Here is a 21,206-nt window from a genome sequence, read left to right as displayed (position 1 = left end):
AGAATTTTAGCCGAGTATTTTAGATGAGTGGTTCAGGAACCACAAGTTTGGGCCCAAAAAAAAAAAAAATCCAGCTCAACCTAGTCCTCGTGTATAAAACCCAGAACCAGATAAAACCTGACCATTTAACGTGATTTGAGCAGAGGTGGGTAGTAACGGAGTATATCGACTTGAGTAAGAAATTTTGTACTAGCATTTTTAAGTCCCTATACTACTAAATTTGTCAAGAAAAAAACTGTAGTTTTACTCCGCTACATTAGGCAATATGGAAGTCACTACTTCTTTACTTAATAAATCCCCTTCATGTAAGTGCACTTCTGTCTGTCTCAATTAAAGCACATTTATTTTGACCGAAACCTCTGCCAAACTCTACCATGTTTAAACCAATCAAATGTAGCAGACTCGTCACGTGACCATATTCCACATCAGCAAGAAAAAAGTTGTTACGGAGGAAACGGATCAAAAATTGAGAGACACAGAGAGAAAGCCTAGATGCCCTTTCCTTACCCCTGCAAAAAGGCCTTATTTTATGATCACCAAGTAATGCTTCAGGAAGGCCTGCAGATCTGCTTGTGAAGGCCTCTGGGCAGACTTCTAACCCTGGCAACAATTAATGGCTTAAGTGTCTCATCTCATTAGCTGCACCGCTTATCCTCAGTAGGGTCGCGGGGGTGCTGGAGCCCATCCCAGCAATCATCAGGCAGTGGTTAAATGCTTAAATGTGAAATCAGCACAAACACGGGAAAAGCAATTAAAGGAAGAAGAATTTAGAATTTTTTTAATAAGAATTCATGGACAAAATATAAATTACTTCACATGATCTAAATATGTTTAGCCCAGCATAGAAGGCCTTGCAAGTCCTGACAGCTCACCATTGTTTTTCAATATACATGCAGCATATTGCTAAAAACCTTTGCAGTATCTTCAAATATACACATTCCTAGCATTTTCATCTAAAAATCACAACTTCCCCAGTAGTTGTAAGAAACTTGTTTGGAGAGATTAGAGTTCTTTACTCAGTTTTACACGAATTTACTATTTATGGAAGGGGGGGGGGGGGGGTGGAGGAAAAAACACATGGGAGTGCTGAATGTGATTGTTTAGAATTCAGCGATACAGGACAGCCCAAAGTTTGTTTAGGGACACTGTTCCCTGGTGATGAGAAATAAGTAAACATCAGCCTTTTGCCATTGAGAAACCCCCTTTATTTGCAATACCAAATACCAAGTCACAAACATTGCATCAATGCTTGAGGTGCAGATAAACATTGCGTAAATAAGATGTTTTTTTAACTTCATTTTGGATTTTAAGTGCGTACAAATAATTCATCTGAGCAGTGAAGACATTCCTCTCACTTCCCAGCAGTGTGAGCGAGCCAAAGACACCCTTGAGCACAGCGTATGAGGGCTTTAAGTCTGCATTAGGATTTATGAGATGCAAGTATCCATGTACTAAACTTTGTCATTTGAAGTAATGTGTACACAGGTTACAGTGATAAAATATGTCCTTGGATCCCAGGAGGATGTGTTCAACCATTATGCGTACTTCACCCCCAATAAGCTGTGCCCTGAGAATACAGTGTGTGCCCTTAGAAATAAACTACCCCACTAATTAATTTGGAATTTAACCCGCAAAAAAGAAAACAAACATAAGAGCAAACATCCAAGAGGAAGCGGGGGGAAAAAAAATAACCGCAACGTAGCACATCTCTTCGGCTGCATTTATGTTCTTAGTGCGTTTTTTTGCATGAAGTTCTAAGGTTTCCAAATTGTCTTCAATTTTGCAAATCTATGATTTTATTTCAAAGAATAGCAAAAATAGTGGTAGATAATGGATCGTGTTTCATTAACTCAGTGCAGAATTACGAAATTTTAGCACAGTCACAAACAAACGTCTTCACTTTATGTTGTAGGGTCAATTAGGTTCGAATTTTGTACTGAAATGTTAAATACACTGTACATATTTCATATCAATACATTGAAAAGCAGAGCCTAATATTGATAGTTTAATTGGCGCAGTACATTTGAGCACATAAAACTTCCTTTTTAGGCAAAAGCGCAAGTGAGGGCCTTACACAGGTGGCTCTTCTTAGTCTTAGTGAAAACGTCAGCATAAAGTAAAAATCTAGAAATAGAGAAATTACTTTGGTCCCCTTCCAGTAATCAGTCTTCATTTTAAGTAATCTTTTCCATTAACCATTTCTTCATATTAGAAAAATAGATCCTACATCAGGAGGGCTTTAATAGTTCAAATGTCTCCTTATAAAAATATGTTCTTCATTTACCTTTCCCAGAGAAATAATGAATAGTCAATAAGAAAAAAAGATGACCCCCAATGGGTTTTGCATGATGATTGTCCAATTTTACTGTCTTAACTGTATGCATAGATTGTCAAGGTTAAAAGGAGCAGTCAGTCATACAAGATGACCGTCTCTACATGTAGCTTGTTCGCCATTGAGCAGTACAGTAGGTGTTAGTATGCTCATTTGTATTTTGGGTTGTCTGGTTACGGTTTGTTGATAACAAATTGGGTGACGCTGTAGCATTTTATTCAGGTTTGGCCTCTTGGGTCTCGTTTTTGGAATGATCCTCATCATCACTTTCCACACCCGTGCGGGTCACGATGCGACGTGATGTGATAGAGAAAGGGAGGTCTCCACGTCTGTAATAAAGTAAAAGGTTATATGTACAAATATTAACCGTTTAGACAAGGCGACACAATTTCACAAGTACCTGACTTTAGGCAACTTTTAACTTCAGAGAAGAACATTTGCGATTTTTTTAGCATTCCCTCTATATTACATATTAATACCATTTGATGCTCAGTTCATAACTACCGTAATATAAGGCGTATCCAAAAACCCCAAGTATGCCAAACATTTCAACATGCCCCTTACATGAGGGAAAAATTGCAAATGTGCGACCATGATAAAATGTATCACAGACAACACTTGCATAATGGTGGCAATAGAGATTGAACCGGGTAACAACGGCAAGGGCACCTCTTCCTAACCGCCAGGGCCTTGGATGTTTACAATTGCATATTTTTGAACACAGCAGGAAGTGAACCCTGATCGTGGCAAGGAGAACAGAGGATCCTGACCAGTAGGCATGCCGACAATAGAGGGATTTGGTCTTAACTCATTATGAAACAATCTTTAGACGGGGTGCCAGATATTATGGAGAAATGAGAAACCAGTCAATGATTAAAAATGTGTATCACATTTTGTTTCACCTTTTCTCAACTCAAACTAAGCATTGTAAGTCAAGAACGTTTTAAAAATGTGCAGCAACGTATTTAACTAAATCAGAGTGAATGAATTACTTCCCACAATGCTTTTCTCTTCATTCATTCATTTCAGAATTTTGTGCGAATCATAAAGACTTTGCGATTCGCCAATACAATACTGAATATCTGTGGTCCCCAATCTTTTCTCCATCACGGAACAGTTTAATTTTGTACAGTGAAAAAAAATAATGTGGTTATGATAAACCCTAATGCCTTCTCATGTGTTCTTATATGCGTAGTGGCTAGGATCCAGGTTCATTTTCAATTGCATCTAATGTTATGCAAATATGAACAGTTGTATACTCGACTGTTCAATAAATGCACAAAAACGGTGCTTTAATATATTTTGGGCAAAATTGACCCATACTGTAGTTTTAAATCCATCCGCCCCATAGTGCGGTGTGTCTTATAAATAGAAAAAATATCACAAGACTTTTTGGGGGTTGTGCCTTGTAGTGCGGAAATAATGGTATATTTTTTGAATTACATTAAATAGAAGAACAAAGGGAAATCCACCGATTGCCCATGTAGCGTTCTGTTGTAGTATTACTATACAGTTGTTAAAGTGATCCATGTCACAAAATCCACAAAACCTATAACCTCCAAATGTGTGGTGGGTCTCTACTCACCTCAGCTTGTTCTTGAGGCTGGACACCTCACGATTCATCGTCTCTGCAGATTCTGTGGCATCCTCCAGCTCCCTCTGCAGTTTTCTTCGGTTCGCATTCGCCCTCTGAGCCTCTTCTTCCGCCTCCTCCAGCTGGCGTTTCAGCTGCTTCATGCGAGAATTCAGTTTGTCCGCCTGGAAGACAGGTGAGCACCAAAAGAGAAAAGATGTTCATATGGTACTCTATTGCTCAAATAAAAACTAGTAAACAATTATCGTTTGATTTCAGTTGCCCCACAGGAGCAAGCAATTACACCTGAATAAATATTAAAGCTATCTGCAGTCCAACCTTGTGTACAGTTATGTGAAATCCCCAAAGGGCACAAGAAAAATAGTAAGACGGTAGGGCTGACAGACCTGGTCTTTATACTGCTCTGTGTTGCGTCTCTCATCCTCCACCTGAAGAACAACCTCTTTGAGTTTCTTCTCTGTGCGTCTCACAAGCTTGGAGGCACTTTGTCGCTCCCTAAGTGGATGGGTGGGGGGAAAGGATCGCATAACCAGGAGAAATATAATATCCAATTGTCTGTGTTGCACACTGAAGATGCTTCTACCTGGTCTCAAAGTCCAACTGTTCTTCCAATTGAGCAATCTTGGCCTCCAGGGTGGTTATACTGGCTTTGTATTTGGACTTGACCGTTCCCTCTAGCTCAGTGAGTTTGAGCTTCAGCTCCTTGTTCTGACGCTCCATTTGGGATCGGGCCCCTTCCACACGCTGAGAGGCACTGCGTTCCGCAGCCAGTTCCACTGTCATTTGCTCAGTCTGAGTGATGGAGGAAAAAAAAGGGAGTGCAGCAATGGCAGAAACCAGTAAAAAAGGTTAGATTATTTAAAAAAAAAGCATGCAAGCTGGACTTGCTTAACATACACACCTGAAGCATTGCCTTCTTCATCCTGTCATTTATGAGCTCAGTATTGCACTGCTCCTCCTCCACTTCTTCCTCCAACTGAGCGATGCGCGCTTCTAGGCGTCTCCTCTCTTCTGCAGCCTGAGCACTACAATAACAGAGTTGTGCAGATATTTAATGGCAAGTATAAAAGTATGGATGGAAAGAGAATGTAAGCTGAAATATGACATACTTCTTGGAGGCTTGGTTATTGATTTCATCCTGAAGTTCGTCTCTCTCCTGCTGAGCTTGTCTCTTCGCACGCTCTGCAGCAGCCAGCTCCTGCACAGAGATAGACATCAGGATGGAATTTAAATTTGGACCGAATATTTATCATTGCACAAAAAAAATAAAAAAATAATGAAATTGTGCAAGTAATGACCTCCTGCATCTGGAGCATATCTGCTTCCATACTCTTCAACTTCTTCTCAGTCTCCTTACTCTGAGCAAGTATATCCTCTCTGGATATACGAGTGTCATCCAGTTCCCTGATAAGTTCCTTCATTTGTGCCTAAAAAGCCATACAGAACATTTAAAGGGTGTAAAAATCAAGATCAATTGTTACGGTTTAAACACCAGCTGACCAGACAGCGCAAGAGCATTTTAAGGCATTCCTTACCTGCAGTTTCTTCAGCTGTTTGAGAGCATCCTCACGGTTCTTGTTGGCCATGTCAATGGCTGCCTCCAGCTCCTTCAGGTCCAGTTCCAGTTTCTTGCGTGCACCCACAGCAGCTGAACGTTGCTTCCGCTCATCTTCCAGCTCCATTTCCATTTCACGGACCTGTAGCATGAACATGTGTCATGCAATGGTTTATTCAGCAGTTGGAGGGTGTAATATTTAATTCATGTTAACTTAAAAAAAAAAAAAAAAAATGAGACAAGACACCATTTGAGCATAGACGATATCTGCTCAAAACAGCGTTAGAAAAATTAACTATTGATTATACGGCTTTAACGACTATGCTAATCTACGATCCTGCACCAATGAATGACTAACAATTACAAACTGTAATGTGACGTTACAATTTAGCTCAATTATCTAATTAGCATCAACTATTTTAGGTCCCTTTCACTAAATCTATATAAAGGCAAAAATACAAAATCCTGCAAAACGTCTTAAAAAAAAATAAAATAAACATAAATCTAGTATAATATCAAAAAGAAAACAGGGCTTTTACAGTGAATAAAGAAATCCTTCAAATAAACATGTACGTGATTATGAAGGCTTTTAAGCAATACCTGCTTCACCAAAGACCTCTTCTTTTCTTCTCCCATCTCGTCACGTCCTGCCAGGTCCCGCTCATACTGCGCCTTCATGGCCTGCATATTGACCTCCAGGCGCAGTTTGGCATCCTCTGTGGCCTGCAGCTCATCCTCCAGCTCCTCTAGTTGAGTCTTCATCTCCTCTAGTTGCTGATCCATTGCACGTTTGGATTTCTCCAACTCGTGAACCTAAAAGTTGATTGAGATCTGTGATGAGAAGGCCACAAACTAAAAAAAAAAAAAATTTTTAAAACTCAACATACGTTCTTCCCAACATCATCCTTGGATGACACCAGATCCTCCATTTCAGCTCGAAGCAGCTTGTTGCTGCGGTCCAAGTCCTCCTTGATATCCATTAGAGATTCTAGCTCACGTGCTAAAGACAATGCACGGGTCTCTTTCTCACGGGCCTCAGCTTCAGCTCGATCTCTTTCCTCTGCATAGCGGGCAGATATGTTCTTTTCTTCTGCCAGCATCTGAATGGAAAACATTGTAAAATGGCATAAAGTTTCTAAAGCATGATCACCAAGGTGATATTTGTTAATATTATAAATATTAGCTCACCTGGTCAAACTTCTTCTGCTTCTTTTCCAGGTTAGAGACGATTTGTCGTAGGTGATCTTGGTCCACCAGCAAGTCATCGAGCTCTTGCTGGAGGCGAGTCTTGGTTTTTTCTAATTTATCGTAGGCCGAGCATTTCTCATCCAGGCGCTGGCATGTGGTCTCAAGGTCTCTCTGCACCCTTTTCTTTCCTTCTTCCGCACTCTCCAAATAAGTGGAATCCTGCTCAAGTTTCTTCTTAAACTCTAAAAGCTGAAACAAGGCATTTTCCCATGCAAAATAGTAAATAATCGAGATAAATCAAGGGTTTTATTATAAAGTCTTGTGGGCACCCGACTGGCTAGCTAAGTGTTTTTCAACCTTTTTTGAGCCAGGCCATGTTCTTTACAATGGAAAAATTTTGCGGCACACCACGAACCAAAACTGTTATAAAATGACACTGAACAGTATGTTTAATTACAATATAATTTAAGATACCCCCAGTTTTTACAGCACAGACACTTGACAATGACATGATATTTGCAGAAAACGAATCAAAAGTTTTTAAAAAAAAATTTAAAACGTGCCATTGGATAATTTTTCACCGCACACCCGACGATCTCTCACGGCACACTAGTGTGTCGCGGCACAGTGGTTGAAAATCACTGGGCTAGCTAGCTTGAGCCAAAACATTTTCACATGGCACTTTTTCCAGAATCAAAATAGAGTGAGTGCAAAGCAATGAACAAATCTTAAAATAAAACAATAAAAGTTGTTTATGTGGGTTTTTGATAATCCAATTCACCGATTTAGATTAGAAAAATCGTTTTGAGCCGTTTCGGTAAGTCTTGGTAAAACATTCGTGTTGCATGCCGTACCTGAGCTTGTGCTATTTGAAGTTGCTTTTCCACATTTCTTTTGGCTTCTTCTTCCTCATCAAGCTGTTCTCTCAAGCTATTCTGCTCATCCTCCAGCTGGCGCAGACGTGTGCCCATTGCCAGTTTCTGCCGTGTCTCTTCCTGAAGCACTTCCTTTTGGATTAAGAAAAAAAGACAATAGTACATATTTCCAGAAATGATGACATCGTCTTGGAAAAGAAAAAAAATCTAAACATTCATCTGATAAAGTTAGTAACGGCTTCCCAAAACATTTTGATTATATGATATATTTCTTTTCACAGGGGCTTTAAAATTCTGAAGTGAACGAACGAGACTTTTTAATGCTTGCATTACATGATTGGAGGGATACCTGGGCATCCTGGAACTGTGACTCAAGTGTAGAGTGGTCTTTGGTTGCCTTGATTGATTTTGACTCCACATCATTCAGCAGAGCATTGACATTCTCCAGTTCTGCCTGAAGATGGACGCGTGAGAGACCGATTAGCAGTGAGCATTACAATACATTGTTTAGCTTTATGAAACATGTAGGTTTTATTTATAACATTTTACACTAGTATGCCGAGAGAAGATTATTTATGGTGGAGCCAAGAATAAAGCATTCCAGAAAAGAAACATCAGGCATCTATACTGTACCTGCATTTTTGTAGCCTTTTCACCGAGCTCCATCCTTTGACGTTCACTTTCAGTAAATTTGAGTTGCAACTCCTGAACTAGCGCTTCAGCCTTCTTCCTGCGATGCTCTGAATCGCCTTTACCCTGCATCAAGCTCTGCAGCTCTATGCTAAGCTCATTTCTTTCAGATTCCAAAGCCTGTTTGGCTTTCTCCATTGATACTTTATTCTGCAAGACAGATCCAAATTGAATGTTGCTCCAATCTTGTACGTTTAACACAAATAAGGGTAGAAATTGGTAGGTTAAGTGAATCAATACCCGCTTTGCCTGCTCCAACTGTTCATTTAATTCGTCAAAGGCTTGGCCGTGCTTCTGTCTCATTTCAACCATCTGCTGTTCATGGACTCTGGCCTCTTCTTCCAAAGCCCTCTTCAGATGTGCCACTTCAGTCTCACGTTTGGTTCTGGCCATGACAAGACAGATGACAAAATATACCATTTTTTATTTCGGATTAATATCCCGCAGTACATGGCAAGTGGGCATTTTGTTGTATGGAAGGTGTCAAAACACAAACCAACAGTTTACTTGACAAGGGCTTTGCATAAAACTTGTATCCAAAATGAGTAAACCAAATGATAGAATGGAAGAGAAACACTCCACAAGTAAAATGTCAACATTGAGGAAAATAAATAATGAAACAAAAGTTGATCAGATTGTAATTCCTTTCTGCAACTAGAAGTCCTGTATATGGTTCAATCTCAATAGCCAGTCTGTGCCACCCATGATAGAACATGAATGGTCAGGATGTAAATGTGCTGTAATAGTTGTACATAAATTTGAAAAGTGTAGCATGGAACCAGTACTGGGCTACAACAGGAGAGCTTGTTTGGGTGCTGGTAACTTGCTTTGACAAGCTGTCACTTGCCTAACTTTTTGAAACAATCCCAATTACTGTACAAAAGACTATTGATTGCAATCTTTTTAGAGTCTTTCATTTACCTGCAAATGACATAAGGCTATGCAAGCACTGTAGCTATCATTTAATACAGTGGTGTGATAAGAAAGGCTCTCAAACAATTGACTAGAAATGTTGATACTGAGGCTCTTCAATTAATGTCGATGTCAAACCAGTTAATAACAGACAATATGGGTTAAAAATATTTTTTTTACAGTTTCCGACTTTTAAGACCGTTACTCGAGTTGGTCATGACTTTAAGGTATGAACTTTTTTTTATCATCATGTGTACCTGAGCTCTTGTTGTGCAGCAGTAGAGTCCAGTGTGTCCTCCAGCTCAGTCTTGAGAGCCTCAAGTTCTTCTCCAAGGTCACGACGGTGTTTCTCAGCTTTAGCTCGGGACTGACGCTCCATCTCCAAATCATCCTGGAGTTCAGATATCTGAGCATCCATCTCTCTGATCTTTTTCTGTGCCATATTCTTCTGTGCTGCTTCCTCTTCAATTCTAAAATGTGATGCGCAAAAGTCTATATAAGCCTCGAATAAAATACGCAATTCTTTATTCACAAGTAAATGATTAAAGAGCCAAATAATTATTGTTGATCCGTGTTATTAGTAAGTACCTGGCAAGGGCAGCTTGGAGCTCTTCCTCCTTTTTGGCCAATTGGGCACGAAGCTCAGCAATCTGCGCCTGCAGCTCAGCAATTTGATCGTGAACATCAGTGTAGTCACCCTCAAGCTTGCGACGGTTCTTTTCCAGTTCTTGGCGCTGCTTCTCCTCCCTGCGCAACCGGTCTAAGACAAACACAAAACTTTGGGTTTGACAAAGTAAAAGCCAGTGAAAGAAAAATATTAAAAAATCCAATTATACCCTCAAGGTCAGTGATCATGGCCTCATGTTTGGTCTTCAACTTCTGAAGGCTTTTAGATTTTTCCTCCTCTTCTGAAAGGTTGCTGTTGAACTCAGAAATTCTTTCTTCCATCAACTTCTTTTCCTGGATTAACAAATCAGTTTCGTTTAGAACATTAAACGTACAGCTTTGTGTAAAAGTATTGATTAGTTTTGTTTCTGTTCCTTTCATGCCAAAACAAAAGCCATAATTACCCACAAAGTCTTTATAGATTTAAAGACTTCTGGTCCAACCATTATCGTTTATATAAATGTGGGATTTGCTTTTCATGATTTGATGTTAGCATAGTATGAATCAAAGTGCGCCAGCAGCACAAAACGGTAAAACTTTCCATTTTGTGATCAGTACCATGTTTTCTATATATACGATTTATGATTACATTACCATATAGTGTCAAATATATATATACAAACAGACAGACCTTAAGTAGTTTGGCATTCTGATCATCTAGAACCATTAGATCGTCTTCAAACTTCTTCAATTTTGCTTCCATGCTGACTTTCTCAAGTTGCAGTTTCTGTCTAGCTGCTTCCTCTTCATCAAGTTGTTGCTCAAGGTCCTATTTCCAGGCAAAGTGAAATTTGAAAAAAAGTCACACTTCCAAAAATTATATATGTAGTTAGTCAGTTGTTTTTAAGGTTTCTTACAGAAATATTTTGCTGCATTCTCTTTTTTTCTGATGCCAGCTGAGATGCACGCTCTTCCTCCTCCTCCACACGGGCTTCCAAGTCATGGAGAATATCCTCCAGTTCCTGTTTTTTGGCAGACAGGCGGGCTCTCATCTCCTCAGCTTCAGCACAGAGTTCCGTTTCTGCCTGAAGCTGTTCCTGCAGGGCCATCTTCTCAGCATTCAGCTACACAAAGGGAACACACAATTAAGCAATATGAGAAGTGTATCGTTTTGTCAGGCATATCACTGAAATGTTTTTTGTCCGATCCTGGGCATACATTTTCAATCGAGCCACTTCATTTCGGGCATTAATTTAGATGGAAACCCTTCATTTTAAATATTTTTAGACATCTTGGTATCAAACATTTTTCAATCCAAATTTTTGATTTGATTTGACAAAAATATGTATAGTAATGTGCAATAACATTGTTAAAACAATAAAGGTCTTGAAAGTTAGCCATCAATAAACTTGACCATTTAAATGAACATCAATAAAATCATGACGCTGGTGAATTATTTTGTGGCCATTTTTTTCCTTTATGAAGACCGAAAAAAGAACTAGGCTGACAATAAGGAATGGACTGGTGCAAACTTTGCCATGAGCCAAGCACAGGCCAGGGACAGTCAACAGTGGAGAAGGCTGTCCCGAGTTAGGCCCTCATTGGTGCTCCAACGACCCATGTAGTTAAAAGATCCGCGAACCCGTAATATTACTTTCACCACTGAACAAAGCCTACCATTTTGGGAACATTTTGGTTTCTCAATATATTTACAAGTGCTTAAAAGCAGCGTTATAGCCCACACCTATGTGTCAAAAACAGTACATTGTCCCACTTTTTTTTTAAAACAGTCAATTTGCCATGTCACTATGGCATCATTGATTGTCGTGTTAATGGAAACAAAACCGTGGCCCATGTGCACTTTAATAGATGTAACATTTGGTTCCTCCTCAAAAGTTAACCTTTTATGTAATTTTTCAGTATGATTATAAAAAAGATGTTTTAGCTTAGTGCCCCTTCATCCTTCCCCCACTTCTAAAGTGGTGCTGAACGCTTCTTGCAAATAGTCTCTCCATCTCTCCCACCATAGAGAAATCTCAAGAGTTAAAAGATAAGGGTAACCTTAAAAAATGAATAAAGAGAATGTATTCATGTTTTCAACAGAATTGCTTGAGCACTGCCAATGTCCTCAAGCCGCGGGAACGCAGTACGTAAGCACCAGCAGCTCTCCTTTCCCACTCAATGTCCCAATGCATATTGAAATGTGGAGCCAGTCAGTTTCATATCCATTGGCCAAAACAACTGTGACAGGAAAACTTCCCTACAGGCAGGCCCCTTTCATTGGATGCTTGTACACTCATTTGTATAACAAAAGTGCTATTTTCTTTGTTTCAATAACATAGCACAATGCTGATAACTCAGTCCAACTCTAGTTTTGTTTTACTATACTTCACCTGCTGATGTTGGCTTTCCAGATCCTGAAGCTGTTGTTGGGTGTACATCTGTTTTTCCTTCACTTTGGTTAGTTCATCGTCTTTGGCCTGCATCTCCTCTTCCTGTCTGCTGACTTGAAGCAATGGCTTCACCTGAGGAGATAATTTGTTAGTTAAAAAAAAGAAAAGAAAAAATAAAACTTATTGATCATTACCTTAGTGAAGAGCCTCCACCACTGCCAGTTTCTCAGTTTGAGATAAGCCGCACAATTTCTTTGGATCACCTTCATAGCAGTCAGTTGCTGTTGTCGCTTTGCAAAAGCTCTAAGGGGGAGGAAATTTTACAAGAGAAATTATTCAGAAATATAATCAACCTGTAGATACAGAACCGAACCAAAACATAAAACCTTGAACTCTTTCTATTTTCAAGAATGTTAAATTCAGGGATAAGGGGTTTTAGTAATGAAGATGTACATTTTCCCCTCACCTGCGGGCCAAATAGCCCCTGCACCAAGCTTGGAAACTAATAATAATGTCTGTGATTTTCATATCTCTTTCTTCTTCCAAGTGAGCAAGAACCCCGGCTCTGAAGAAAACTTTACTCTGGCCAATCCGGTAAAGATTAGCATCAAGCTCCAGACTTTTGATCTGATTTAAAAAAAAATAAAAAAATAAAAATAAAACACCATCATGGCAAATATTCACTGCAAATATAACAAATTTCAGAACTGTCTTACCATTAGCACACAAGCCTGCTTTCCATCCATGAAGCCTTTGGGAATAGCATTTGGGGTAAGGATTTCATACCTACAGGAAGAGATTAGGATGTTGATTGTGTTTAGATGTACTTACACCAACAGGACTAGAACAAAGGATGATTGGCTAAATAGTTGGCTACCTCTGTCTGAACTCTTGGAAGACAATTCGATTGGGAAAGCCTTGTCTGCAGATTCTGATCCCCTCCAGAACTCCATTACATCTGAGCTGGTCCAGAACAAGGTGAGGATCAAGTTTTCCTGCCTGGAAAATGCAAAATGATCATTCAGCCATCTGAACATGCCTAACGATATAGACCACACTGTGATTTTATTTACAAGATACCTTTTTCTCATGATTTGGGATGATACAACGGACAAAGTTAGGATTTGTGTTTCTCAGTGTGGCCATGAGTTTGGAAAGTTGTTCTTTGTAGAGTTGGCCCACAGTGCGAAACATTCCCTTGCGGGTCTTAAACGCACCTGGCATCTCTGACATGCCAGAAACCTTATCCAGTCCTACTATCCGGTCCACTAAGAAGAGCGCAACAGACAAACACATCAAGTAATTACCCGAAAGGGTCTAAAATCAAGTAAATACTCAACAATCAAATTATTTAAATGTGTAAAAATGTTATCATCCACTTCCTCTCAGGAGACAACCAACCAGAGAATGTAGAGGATAGTGAACTCAAAACAATAACATCACACAATTGAAGGGATGCAGAATAAAGTCCGGGGGAAGTACAATCCAGTGATGTGTAAAAAGATTATATTCACACAAAAGGGAGGGCAAATCAGTGCAAAGGAAGAATGCCAACTATTTTAACAGTTTGGCGTGAAATCAATGTGTGTCAGTTTAGTAGATGTTTATTTGCATTATTAAAGTTGCACTCATTACAGTGGGCATGTACTTTGTGATAGCCCAACAAAGTGTGTGTTGGAGGGAAGGGGGTAGACACCAAACCCATGCAGCATATACCCATTTCTGCAGTTATGACCACCACCAGGAGTTCCATACAACACTATTACATGGAGGAGGGAAAGGGAGAGTTCAATGATGAAGCAACAAGTGGCAAGTTGAAAAGCAGCAAAGAACAGAAAAGGCTAGAATAATTTAATAAAGTTATTTAAACATGAACTTTTAACTACAGTCCAAAGCAGGTTTTGAGTACTTAGGAAGGCCCGATGGAGAAAACAAAACAAGTGTACCAAACAAAAGGAATGACAAGCCAAGACTGAGGGGAAAAAAACTTGTCACCTGAATCTGAGTGTAGAATGGGAAAGCGCTGATAAAAATAAGCTCTTTGAGAATTCTTTACCTCTGATAGCCATTAAAAACATTTTGAATAAAACAACAAAACGGAGCAAAATGGAGGAATTTGAAGGAAAATATAAGAAATGGTAAAAACAAAGGTACACACAACGCACAGTGAAGAGAAAGAAAGCAAAAACAACAAGCTAGGGTTATTAATCAATGTCAACAGGAACCACACCCAGATCTTTTGCTCTAATAAAGCATGGAAATATAATGAAGAGCTGAATGACATTGAGGGACTAACAATCATTTAACATGATATGAATCAAGTGCTAATTTGATCAGAATACAGATTTCTCAATTTCACTCATTCGTCCACTTTTAAATTTATTTATCTATGAAGTAACACATTAAAATCTATTGTGAATAATAGAAACAACAACAAAAATTTAGATGATATCTATGGCTGCTAATTCAATGTAGGGTGCTCAAAATACATGAATATCAGGTTGTGTCAAAGTAGGTTTTCCTGATAAGTTCAGACGGAACATTTCAGATGAATAAAAAAAATACAAATAGTATCAAAACTTACCATCCTTCCATAGTTCAGAAACAAATTTGTCTGTTGACAAATTCAGCAGTGAGGCAACATTGTCATTCAAAGGGTCCATGTTTTTCATCAGCCACTCATCAGCTTTATAGTCAACCTGATGATTAAAAAATAAAGAAAAACATTTCTAAACATGTAATTAGTGCAAATGGACCGCAAGAGTGTGATGATGATAATGTATTAACATATGGAAAACCAACAACATCTCTCCCTTGCTCACCTTTCCAGCATAATGAATAATACAGAAATCTGCTTCATCTTTCAGTTTCTTAGGCTTAAAGAACTTTGGATGGGAACCCTGCTCCTGGAGCACTTTTTCAACGAAGCTCTTATCCGTAGCTTTGGGAAACCAGCACTCCTCATCCAGCAGAGCGAGAATACCAGGAGGGCTTGCCTGTAACCCAGGGGAGAAATTACGTTGATTTATATGAAAGTGTAAAAAAAATAATCTGAAAAGCACACCAAGACTCACAGGTTTCTCAATAAGTTCAATGCAGGGCTGCAGATCAAGGCCAAAGTCAATGAAGCTCCACTCAATTCCTTCCCTCTGGTACTCTTCCTGCTCAAGGATGAACATGGTGTGGTTGAACAACTGCTGCAACTTCTCGTTGGTGTAGTTGATGCATAACTGCTCAAAGGAGTTCAGCTAGGGAAAATAAAAATGAATGTTAAATTTAAGTTGTTCTCACAGTTTTAACTGGTTTAGCAAACTGCCAAACATTGTAAACATACCTCAAAGATCTCAAAGCCAGCAATATCAAGGATGCCAATGAAAGAGGCTCCTTGCCTCTTTGTTTTGTCAAGGGCTTTGTTGATTCTCATAACTAACCAGCGGAACATTCTCTCATAAGTAGCTTTAGCCAACGCCTCCACTGCAAATTCAGCTTGCTCCTGGGTCTGGGCCTTTTGAACGTAGTCTCGCCCCACCTTGATTCTGGGTGATAGGATGGCCCTGGTAAAGTCCGTGACATTCATTCCCATGAGGTGGCAGACCTTCTGAGCAGCTATTAAATGGAGAGAAAATTTTAAAAGGGCTAAAAGTTTGGGAAAATATTAATTTCAGATGCAGTAAAGTATATGTACACCCATTACCTTAAAACATCTCTAACAACATACGATATCGTACCAAAGAGCTACTAAATGTGGTCAGATTTTAGAACCTACCCGTGTCATCAGGCATCGAGGCCTGGTCAGTGTGACGCTCTTTTTTGAAACTCATGTTTCCTAGCTGGAGCACGGAAGCCACTACCTTAAGCATGCCTGGATACAAAAACAAAACATAAAATAATAGCCAGTCAGAAAAGATGGTTCATTTGAAAGATGAATCTACCAATAGTCATACCTATCTGTTCCTCCTCTGGGATACTCATAATCCTCATAGCATCCATAGTCTCTGCAAAAAGGTCTTTGTCCTGTTGTCCCGGAATTGTGACATTTCCGTTTGAGAGGAAACGGTAGTTGTTGTAATTTTCAAGGAGAAGTTCAGCTAAGAAATAAAAAATGAGATCGAAGGGATGATTCAAAAAAACATTTGGAATGCCTCATTTTAAAATGCTCAATCTGTGAAATAATGGAGAAAATGGGATTTACTACGCAATTTATCTCCGGCGCCTGTAAGCAGGTAATAAAATATGTGGAATGTTCGTTCCTCCCTGGCCTGGCGAATAGCACGGGACTTCTCCAGCAAATCTAACAAGTAGTCTGTCAAGGACAACATTGGAGATGAAACCACCGAACAAAACTTATTTTAATCCGAGGAAGATGGGGGAGACAACATGTTATACCACATAATAATCATTTTCCCAAAAATAAAATAAAGTAAAGGATACACGTCTCAATATTTGCACCAACAATGTAACCGTTGACATCAAAGTTGATTCGGATGAATTTTCCCTAAAATCAAAGGAGACAATTTTTTAACGTGAAAAGGTTTGGAAAAATCATACATTTCATTGATGAGTATCTTACAAATCTAGAGGAGTTGTCATTTTTAACCGTCTTTGCATTTCCAAACGCCTCCAAGATAGGGTTAGCCTGCAGAAGCTGCTTTTCCAGCTCTCCCTGGTGAGAAATAAGAGCAAGAACCATTTTTTTCACGGTTATTTGTGACTTGATCAGTATAACCATGTTTATTATTAAATGGTGGAAATTCTATCTCTTAAGAGGAAATGAGCTTCAGTGCCCATAACTGGGATTACGTTTGATAATGACATTTAAGCGGAAACATTATGCAGATGTAAATAAAAAAAGCTTATACAGACTCATATTTCCTTGTTATACTTTTATGTTCTTGGCAAAAAAACAACAACAACATTGCATTGCATTAAACCATATACCTTAAAGTCAGAAGTGATACCAGAAAGAAATACCCAGTAAACCTCAACCGTCACCACAGCAGAAAAATCCAGAAGGTCAAAATTTTTCTTGTGTAAAGTCATGCTACCCTTTACCTGCCTTATATATGTGAAAAGAAATGAAATGAATATATGTAACCCTAATTTAAAATACACGGACATTAAATGATTCCGTTTCCGATTAACAAAAGTTATTTTTAATCTCCAGGGTATGTTTTGACAAAATACAGTTTACACAGTGCATCAGAAGCGGCTTAATAATCAAATACATTTGCTTGGAATCCATGACAAGGAAGCTGTGAAGCAGATCCTGGACAAAGTATGAAATACCGATAAGAGCGCGCGCGCACACACACACACACACACACACACACATATAAATAGCCAGAAACCCCGAAAAATTCAGCCAGGCAAAATTTGGCTCAATCGAGATACAAGTATCCCACATTAGTTGGAAATGGCGGTTTTATTTATTTTCTAAGAACCCCACCTCGTAACATATTACAATGATCTGGCTGAATTTTTTTCACAGGAACACATATAGCGCCCACTAAAATTTGACACCGAACATCTTTTGTCCCCCAGCAAGTAATCTCGCAAACATTGTGCTCCAATAAGGGAAAGCCGCAGGATGAAGCAGTGGAAGAGTGACGACGATGACAGAAGCAGGTGGCGAGGAAGAGCGAAAAAAAGGGAGAGAAGGTAACTCACATATGTCAGGACCGAGCTGCTCTGTTGATGGGAAGAGAAATATGACAGCCTCAAATACGGAATGATTGACACCAATGTCGTTTTGCCTTTAGCACACTTGGCCCCATACTGCAGTGCTTATGAAGACTGGCAGGCTGTCTACGCAGCCAGACGCATTTTTTCACTGTACGAGTTGATTTCTCAAGTAGAGTGTAGTTTAAGGTAGAAACCCAAACATCAGCAATTTGACATCGATCATCTGGTCTCAATAGTGTCAAAGCTCCAACAAATATGATTAACTTTGTTCTCTTAATCAGAAGTTGTTGGTAAAACATGTTTTTCCTTCTGTTGGTGGGTATCTTCCATGCCATTAATTTTTGCCAGAAGAATGCTTGTGAATATTAGTTAACCAGTTTCCATATGCAGGAAAACACTCCACTCCCAAAAAGGGGAAAAACGATGCAAACATATTTTCCTTCACTACATTAGCCACAGAGTATCAGTAGGCATTAAAGATTGATGAAATGATGATGAGTATGTTAAAATCTTTTGGGACCGGAAGAAGGAAAGGACGACTTACCTGATCTTTTTTAGTCTTGTGAGAGGAGGCCACATGAGCTAGGTACTGGATGACCTTCTTGGTGTTTTCAGTCTTACCAGCTCCAGACTCGCCACTAAAGAGGCAAAACACAAGAGTAAATTTACATCAACAGACAAACAGAATGATAACAAGTAAACAATACGCTATGCAAAAATTAACTTAATAATCCTTATTAGTTGTGATTGCTTCAGCAAGGCACAACTACAGGTACATTGTAAGCACAGGGCAATGTAGTTGCGAAACAGGCACAACCAATACAATCCCCCGAGATATTATTATTATTATTATATCTATCCTCTTCCACCGAAATTTAACGGAGCTTTTGGAGTAACCCAACGATTCATGTACCAAAAATTCCGGCCCGACCGGGACTCTTGTGGCTTGTCTTTTGACAGCGATACGAGTCACCGAGGCCCCGCAAGGGGCCCTGGAGACGAAAAAAAGGCAGAGTCCACCCACAGAACCAAGTAAAAATTTACAAATACAGCTTTCCCAGTTAATAACTATGTTTTATCACGGGATCATCTTCCAGATCAATCACAAATCTTACAATTGCCACGGGAATTGTCTAGTTGTAAATTACAATTGACTTACGTGCAGAGAATGGACTGGTCTTCACGATCTGCAATATGAAACAACAATTACTAAATAGGCAAATTTTAGTAAGTGTAATTATTACTTGCATATGCAAAAAAATAAAAAAATAAAAAATAAATAAATAAAAAAAAACAGGTATTAAATGTTTTTTTAAACAGATGTCAAAAATATGTGGACCACGTTTATTGTTTGGGAGGTTAACATGTCGAACACATACAGATGCTCAACCCCAATCTATAGTGCGCAGGTTTTTTTTCTGTCTCAAGAGTCAACATTTAAGGTGTAGCTTAACATCCAGTCACGTTAAAAGACTAAAGTTGACGGCTCTAGCTATTTTCTCTCCTACGAGCAATTCTGTGTTTGTGTGCGATAATGACTTACCCTGCATCATGCTTCTGTAAGATATGTCAGTAATGGCATAGATATGTGGTGGCATTTCATGTTTCTTTTTTCCCTTGTACATTTCAACAATCTCCTCAGAGTAGATTGGCAGGTTCTTATATGGATTAATGACAACGCAGAACAGCCCAGAGTAAGTCTGCAAAATTGAAAACACAATCACAAATTCAGTTTGGCTGACACAAAAAAAGTTATTAAAACATTGTGTTTTTTGAAACATTTGTGAGGATAGATATTGATTTTTATTGTTTTTTTAACTGTTCTGGAATGTCCTTCAAAATGGAGCTAAAGCGTTCTCACAAACTGATTTGGCAGGCTCCTACATTATGTAATGGCAACACACCCATCGACAACGTCAAAATGAAAAGCAAGTATTTGTAAAGGTTCACCGGAATATTGGAGGTTATTAAAATGGTATTCAAAATATATTCTAAGTTTCCCCACTCGTACCGGAATTTGTTGTGTTTTATGGTTTCCTGATGTTCCTATCAGCACAAGCTGTCCCATGAGATTCTATGGAGCCCGAAGGCAGTCAAACTAAGTGGAACCTCTATGACAAGTGTGAGCAAAAGAAAAAACAAGGGTAAAACAAAACACATCGTTTCACAGCCGAGCACAAAGAAGTAAACATAAATAATTAACATCAATTACAATGTGATTTGCATTCCATGCTCAAGCAAATTGAAAATTGCTTCCTGTTTGGAGTCAACATCCAAGGGTGTGGTTGGAGACCACCAAAAACAAAAACAGGAACTACAAATACAGTAATTTCAAATCCCCAATTTAGGCCTTGGTGTGTGCCTTAGAGCACAGTCTATAGCCTTCTCAATTGTATCAACTAAGTTCTAAACAAACAGTTCTACTTAATACGTTAATTTAAGACTATTTTACCAAAATGAATGGCTGAAGAATTTTCATCAAATTTCTACAACCAAAAGTAACGCGACTAAATTGGTACAAATGTGCAACGGATATTTGTTCCTTGAAGTACATTGTTAAATGAAACTCACATATATGAGTCCAGAATAGTATCTCTCCTTCAGGTTGTGAAGCACTGAGGCTTCGTTAAGGCAGGTGAGCTCGGCCATGTCTTCCACCTTGCTAAACTTTGGTGGGTTCATCTTCTGGATGTCGTCTTTGTTCACCCTGATCTTCTTACCGGAGTCTGCAAGCTCGATCAAGCACTCATCGCCTCGCTCCTCCTTTAAGGAGCCAGCCTCAAAGCCCAGGCGCTCAGAGGGAACCCATACCAACTTTTTGGAAGCCCAATCAGCCTGTGCTAGCGGGTTGTTGATCAAATTCCGGTCCGCATATAGATACTTGCTTGGGTCTGCCATTGTAGCTGTTGAAAGAGAAACGTTTAGAATGAAATTACTTTGGTAAATCAGGAATGAATCACAGAATTGCCTTAACATGAGAAAAAATGCACTCTTTAAAAAAAAAAAAAGGGGGGGGGGGTAAACAACTGATGCAAGAAACAATATAAAATACTTGCTTGAGACAGGCCAGATCAACACAATATAAATTTGAGGTTAATTTTTAATAATGTTATGCACAATAAATTTGTGTTAAAATTCTGACTCGATAGAACAATACTGGGTGTTTTGGAGCATTCAAGAGTGTCATGATCAGATTACATAAATGCACTTCAAGCTGCAACAACAGAAAACAGATGCCTATTAATGCAGTATACCAATTATATCTCATCTCATCAGCCGTACCGCTTATCCTCATTAGGGTCGCGGGGGAGGCTGGAGCCCATCCCAGCCATCTCCGGGCAGTGGGCAGGGGACACCCTGAACTGGTTGCCAGCCAATC

At 39.2% G+C, this 21,206-nt stretch overlaps 1 protein-coding gene across 2 annotated transcripts in view; it reads right to left on the bottom strand.

Annotated features, from left to right (window-relative positions):
* Positions 1-1,182: 1,182 nt before the first annotated feature.
* LOC148374994 (myosin-9-like) overlaps positions 1,183-21,206 on the bottom strand; it is a 33,769-nt gene continuing 13,745 nt past the window's right edge. Inside the window, exons 2-41 of one of the 2 annotated variants that reach the window (XM_088343234.1) lie at positions 20,399-20,730; positions 19,371-19,527; positions 18,987-19,014; positions 18,372-18,465; positions 17,813-17,833; positions 16,716-16,808; positions 16,577-16,640; positions 16,338-16,436; positions 16,090-16,233; positions 15,912-16,007; positions 15,480-15,751; positions 15,220-15,393; positions 14,968-15,141; positions 14,730-14,844; positions 13,226-13,413; positions 13,023-13,144; positions 12,862-12,931; positions 12,612-12,772; positions 12,340-12,448; positions 12,146-12,277; positions 10,670-10,876; positions 10,444-10,581; positions 9,983-10,106; positions 9,735-9,906; positions 9,404-9,616; positions 8,475-8,619; positions 8,178-8,384; positions 7,894-7,998; positions 7,524-7,676; positions 6,670-6,918; positions 6,369-6,581; positions 6,082-6,294; positions 5,462-5,623; positions 5,225-5,353; positions 5,036-5,124; positions 4,828-4,951; positions 4,510-4,718; positions 4,313-4,421; positions 3,918-4,090; positions 1,183-2,661 (exon numbers count right to left, since the gene is read on the bottom strand). In XM_088343234.1, coding sequence (XP_088199360.1) covers positions 2,547-2,661; positions 3,918-4,090; positions 4,313-4,421; positions 4,510-4,718; positions 4,828-4,951; positions 5,036-5,124; positions 5,225-5,353; positions 5,462-5,623; positions 6,082-6,294; positions 6,369-6,581; positions 6,670-6,918; positions 7,524-7,676; positions 7,894-7,998; positions 8,178-8,384; positions 8,475-8,619; positions 9,404-9,616; positions 9,735-9,906; positions 9,983-10,106; positions 10,444-10,581; positions 10,670-10,876; positions 12,146-12,277; positions 12,340-12,448; positions 12,612-12,772; positions 12,862-12,931; positions 13,023-13,144; positions 13,226-13,413; positions 14,730-14,844; positions 14,968-15,141; positions 15,220-15,393; positions 15,480-15,751; positions 15,912-16,007; positions 16,090-16,233; positions 16,338-16,436; positions 16,577-16,640; positions 16,716-16,808; positions 17,813-17,833; positions 18,372-18,465; positions 18,987-19,014; positions 19,371-19,527; positions 20,399-20,725 — 5,889 coding nt within the window. In that variant the 5' untranslated portion in view covers positions 20,726-20,730 and the 3' untranslated portion in view covers positions 1,183-2,546. The remainder of the gene's footprint in view (positions 2,662-3,917; positions 4,091-4,312; positions 4,422-4,509; positions 4,719-4,827; positions 4,952-5,035; positions 5,125-5,224; positions 5,354-5,461; positions 5,624-6,081; positions 6,295-6,368; positions 6,582-6,669; positions 6,919-7,523; positions 7,677-7,893; positions 7,999-8,177; positions 8,385-8,474; positions 8,620-9,403; positions 9,617-9,734; positions 9,907-9,982; positions 10,107-10,443; positions 10,582-10,669; positions 10,877-12,145; positions 12,278-12,339; positions 12,449-12,611; positions 12,773-12,861; positions 12,932-13,022; positions 13,145-13,225; positions 13,414-14,729; positions 14,845-14,967; positions 15,142-15,219; positions 15,394-15,479; positions 15,752-15,911; positions 16,008-16,089; positions 16,234-16,337; positions 16,437-16,576; positions 16,641-16,715; positions 16,809-17,812; positions 17,834-18,371; positions 18,466-18,986; positions 19,015-19,370; positions 19,528-20,398; positions 20,731-21,206) is intronic. The other variant, XM_088343235.1, reaches the window with a different exon arrangement.

Source organism: Urocampus carinirostris, chromosome 1 (assembly GCF_059441175.1).
Source record: "Urocampus carinirostris isolate Australia breed hairy pipefish chromosome 1, RoL_Ucar_1.0, whole genome shotgun sequence".
Taxonomy (NCBI): domain Eukaryota; kingdom Metazoa; phylum Chordata; class Actinopteri; order Syngnathiformes; family Syngnathidae; genus Urocampus; species Urocampus carinirostris.
Note: the sequence above shows the minus strand (reverse complement) of the source record. Positions and strands in the feature narration are given on the sequence as shown.